This window comes from Fukomys damarensis, unplaced genomic scaffold (genome assembly GCF_012274545.1).
Source record: "Fukomys damarensis isolate Sample0158 unplaced genomic scaffold, DMR_v1.0_HiC HiC_scaffold_16, whole genome shotgun sequence".
Classification (NCBI taxonomy): Eukaryota; Metazoa; Chordata; class Mammalia; order Rodentia; family Bathyergidae; genus Fukomys; species Fukomys damarensis.
The window spans coordinates 118,691,216-118,695,702 of record NW_022900928.1 but is presented as its reverse complement, the minus strand read 5'-3'; the positions used below and the strand labels follow the sequence as shown (position 1 = coordinate 118,695,702).

At 53.7% G+C, this 4,487-nt stretch overlaps 1 protein-coding gene across 1 annotated transcript in view; it reads right to left on the bottom strand.

Moving 5' to 3' along the window:
- Positions 1-4,487, bottom strand: part of Wnt6 (Wnt family member 6) — a 14,922-nt gene that overhangs the window by 9,070 nt on the left and 1,365 nt on the right. The window contains exon 3 of the mRNA XM_033763982.1: positions 4,412-4,487. Coding sequence (XP_033619873.1) covers positions 4,412-4,487 — 76 coding nt within the window. The remainder of the gene's footprint in view (positions 1-4,411) is intronic.

Genomic DNA, 4,487 nt, shown 5'->3' with positions numbered 1-4,487 from the left:
CCCCCAGTCCCTACCCCCACCCCAACCACCACATCAAAGCCAGTGATGCCCCAGCTCCGTTAACCCCTGCCTCCCCACTGCCCACCAGCTGCCCCCACTCTACTCCTCTCCCACCAGACCCAATTAGGTTTCCTCTGTCCTTCATCACGCTTTTTTCCTCATCATTCTTGGGAGAGGCAGGGGCTTTCCCCTCCTGACTGACAATACCATACAAAAGGGCTTCTTATTGGCCAGGGCTGCAAAGTAAAAGGAGACCAGGAGGAGAGGCTGCTGCAGGGAGCACCCATCTGAGGGTGGGATGAGGGAGCAGAGGAGGGTCTGGAAGGGTTTCCAACCCTACTGCACCCAAGGATGAGGAGCTGAGCAGGAGGTGGACTCAGCCTTGGCTCTCAGCTACCAGCACTGGGCAAGGAACCTCCTGTTGCTGGACCTTCTGCTCTCACCCTTTGAGAATATTAGACCAGATGCTCTCTCGGTCCTTTCTAGATCAAATTCTAGATTAAATGGGATGGGTCAGAGCTGGTGGAACCAGCCAAAGCAGCCTCCTGGCGTCATTCCTCTTCCTCTACTCTGCCTCTGGCCCTTTCCAGCCAGGGCAGGAAGTAGGTCCTGGCTAGTAGACGCTCTTACTCGTCTGCGGAAGACAGCACCTGGTTCACCCAGTGCCTCCTGCTTGGCCTGCCTCAGCCCCTCCACAGCCACACTCCATCAAAGTTCTCATTCTGGAATCCCCCTCGCTGGGCCCTGGTGATTGAACCTCCCACTGACCTCCCCCCACCAACTCCTGGCTTCCGATGAGAATGGGCCAGGAGAGGGCTGTACCCTCCCAGGAAATGTCACAGTGCCAGGACTCTGGTGGGCCCAGGGCATGCTCTGGCCCAGATCAAGCCAGCCTCCTTTTGCCCCTGCCCTTTTCTGCTCACAGCCCCATTGTCTCCCTTGGGGAAAGCTGCCAAGGCGGGAGGCTTGGAGGGGGGAACGGATGGCCATCCCACCCCACCCTAGAGCTTGGCAGGGGCCAATGACAGAACTGCCCACTAAGGGTCAGGGGTCCCAGATTGGTACAGGATGGGAAAGGATGGCCAGGTCCAGCCTGGGGTGAGGGTGGCAGCTGGGAAATCTGGGTGTCAGCAAGAGGCTTGTGTCCTTTCCCTGACCGTCTGTGGGGCCATTGGTGAGGCTATCCTAGGCTCCTGTTTCCTTTCCATACATGAAGGCAGACAAGATAGAAGGGGGTAGGAAAGAGACTGTGTGATGTTTTTCCTAGGGAAGCAAGAAGAGGATTCATTTCTCTCATAGAAATTTTAAAACAGAAAGAGGAAGAGAGAAGGGAACTGACTGTCTTGTCTGCAAGAGTGAGCTATTTTCTACATCCACTGATTGAAGGTATAAATAAAGATGGGTCAGACATTGTAAAGAACTTCCTGGGGGAGTACAGAAGGAAAGCAAGGGTGGGGAGCAGAGTGTGGCCAGAGAGCCAGAGTTAGGGCTGGGGATTTAGCTCAGTGGTGCTTTGCCTGCCTTGCAAGTAGAAGAAGGTCCTGAGTTCAACCCCTGGTACCAAGCAAAAAAAAACCCAAAAAACAACAACAACAACAAAAAAAAACCAGAAAGCCAGAGCCTCTCCCTGTGGCTCCACTCTCAGGACAGGGAGAACTGCTGGGGCCAGAGCATGGGCTGGATGGCCTGGAGGGAGCGGGCTGAACAAGAAGACCTCGAGAGAGCCTGGCCAATGTCCTGGAATCTGGAATTCTGTGATTCACAAAGATATGGTTACAGATGGAGACACCCTGAGTGGCTGGAGGCAGAGTTTAGAAAGCAAAAATTGAACTGGGCAGGGGTAGAAAGGAAGGGAAGGTGGAAGGGAAATTTCTCTGGTATCTGGGGTCAGGTCTCAGGGCAGATTTCATGGCCTGGGTAACCCTCTCCAAGACCTTCCTTTCCTGACCAGGACATTTGGGTCATAGGAGATCCTAGAGTTTTCTCTGCTCTCAGCCTGGCTGCTGCTAGAGTGTCAATGGCTGCTTCAGGTCCTGCTGCTTTCTTGTCCACCACTGGAGCTGTGGCCTGACCAGCATCCTCTAAGAAGCAGGGGGAAGAACACTAGAACTGCAGGTCCTAGAAAACCAGGAATAGCCTGGAAACTCCCCAGCCAAAGGGAGGCTGGGCCTAGGGGTGAGAATAGCAAGAATCAAACCTGGAGTTCAAGCAAAGTCAAAGATCATGCAAAAGGGAGCCTGGGCTCAGACCAAAAGAATGAAGTATCAGAAACAGAGGACAGGGAAGGGGCTGAGGCAGGCGGGAGAGGCAGTTTACATGTGAGTGAAGCATTTGCTGGCTACCTTATCACCTCAGCCCCTCACTCTTCACCCGGCTCACTCTGCAGCTGTGGCAATGAAGGCCTCTGTGTTCTCCCACACCTGCCCTCCTTACCTCCTCCCCCACTCCCTGCTTCCCAGTTTCAGGGTCACTTTCCAAAGGACAAGGCCCCCTCCCCTGTTGTCTTGGCTCCACCCAGTGGTCCCTCCTGAACAAAGAAATCCCCATCGGTACAAGACCCCGAGTCCACCCACTCAGCACCCCACAAACCTACCCCCCGCACCTTTGCTGTCCTAGGCCTCTAAGACCCTGGAGACAAAGCCACTGCCTTCTAGAACCAGAAAAAAGAGCCCAGAAGAGGGGGTTGTCAATAAAATGCAGTAATTGGCACAGTTGCCCAATGCATGAGATCCCATGGCACACACGGAAGATAATGGAGGAAGAACAAAAGGGCAGCTTCACAGACGAAGTAGTATTTTAATTCTAAGGACACATGAAAAGGGAGGAGAGGGGGTCCCCACAACTTGGGAAAAAGCAAAGTGAGGAAAGGTGTGTTTGGGGAGCAAAAGAGAGATCCCTAAGTTTTGCTTGTGATTTCACACTTTGAATTTAAATTACTTCCCTCTTTCACTTCTGCAGGAGAAGCCAGAAGGGTCAAGAATATCTCCTTATGTCAGTCATTTTTACAGGTATTCCTACCTAATCCAGGCAGGCCTGTCAAGTAGGGAGATGGTTATCCCTGATTCACAACTGAGGCCTTGTGGGGCAGGGCTTTGCCCACGACCACAGATTTAGTGGCTGAGATTAGATTTCAGGTCTGTCTACGTCAAAGCTCCTACTTCATTATGCTAAACCAAGATTAAAGGATAACATCTTCCTAACTGAGACCTGGGTCTCCTGGACATTCCACCCCCCCATGAGGAATGTCTCTCCCACTTCATCAAAGAAGTACAGTGGTCAGCAGCTCACTGTGAGGGCATCTACTCTATTTCTGCAGAAAAGAAGGATCTGATGGCTTCAACTCGCCTTCCAAATCCGGGGGTTGGGAGAGGACTTGGAGGGTAGGAATACAGCCAATGACTGGTGACATGCAAATAGATAATTCCCTGCCCTTTTAGGATTGGCTGATCTATCGGCACTATTGTCCCAATCCTTCCTCTCTAAACACTGAACTATTCCTGGCGGGTGTTTGCACTCTGGAGACTGAAGATGGGAAAAATTCTTCGGGATTTGGATCTCTGAGCTGTCCTGGCTGGCCAGGCACCCACCTTCCTGATCCCTGCCCTACCCAAGGTTCAAAGCTCTGGAAGCCTATGCAACCTAGGTCTGAAGGCCACGTCCAGAGGCTGAGTCTGGGAAGACATCCTCATCCCTCGGTTGGCCAGGCCTCCCTCCCTTCTACCAGGACCTTCCCGGAGTCCTCTATATCCTGGGCTGCACGCGTTTTTCATCCAAGACACCTTTGCCTTTCTTTTTTGCTAGGGAAGGAGGAGCTAGAGAAACTCAGGATCCTGACTCGGTTTTCTCCTTGACATTCTCTTTCTCGCTACTGCTTCCCACGCTGGAAGGTCCCGGAGAGAAGGTGGCGGGTTGGTGGGCAATGGGGGTCGGAGAAGGGGCAGATGTCTGACCCTCGCCGTCTCCTGGCTCCCTGACTTGTTCCTCTCTTTTGCCCAATTCCAGTCTCCCCTGCCCCGCCCCGCCCAATTCCAGGGCTCTTCTCACTCCTTTTCTTCGATTCTCTGATTACAGGTTTTCTGGGGTAGTTCTTTCCTACCTGCCCGCCAATTCCTTGGTGATCTAAATCAAACATACCACATAGGGGGAGGGGAGGACACAGGAGGAGGAAACACAATAGAATGTGCCAGGGGTTGGAGACGTCAGACTGGCACTTTAAAAGCTCTCCCAGCGGAGGCCAGGAGGAGAATCCCTGGATCTCTGCCCAGGGCTCCGTGCCGCTGCCCCGCAACTGGGATCAGAGACAGGTAGAGCTCTAAGGCAGCTAGAGTGCGGTACGGAGCCCTCCGAAGGGAGCCGGGGTCCCCACCCTCCAGTGTTGGGACGGCGCTGAGACACCCCACGCAGCACTCACCACCACAGTCCGCCGACGTGCGCCGGACACAGGAGCAGCAGCAGCAGCAGCCCGAGGCTGGAGAGCACTGGCGGCA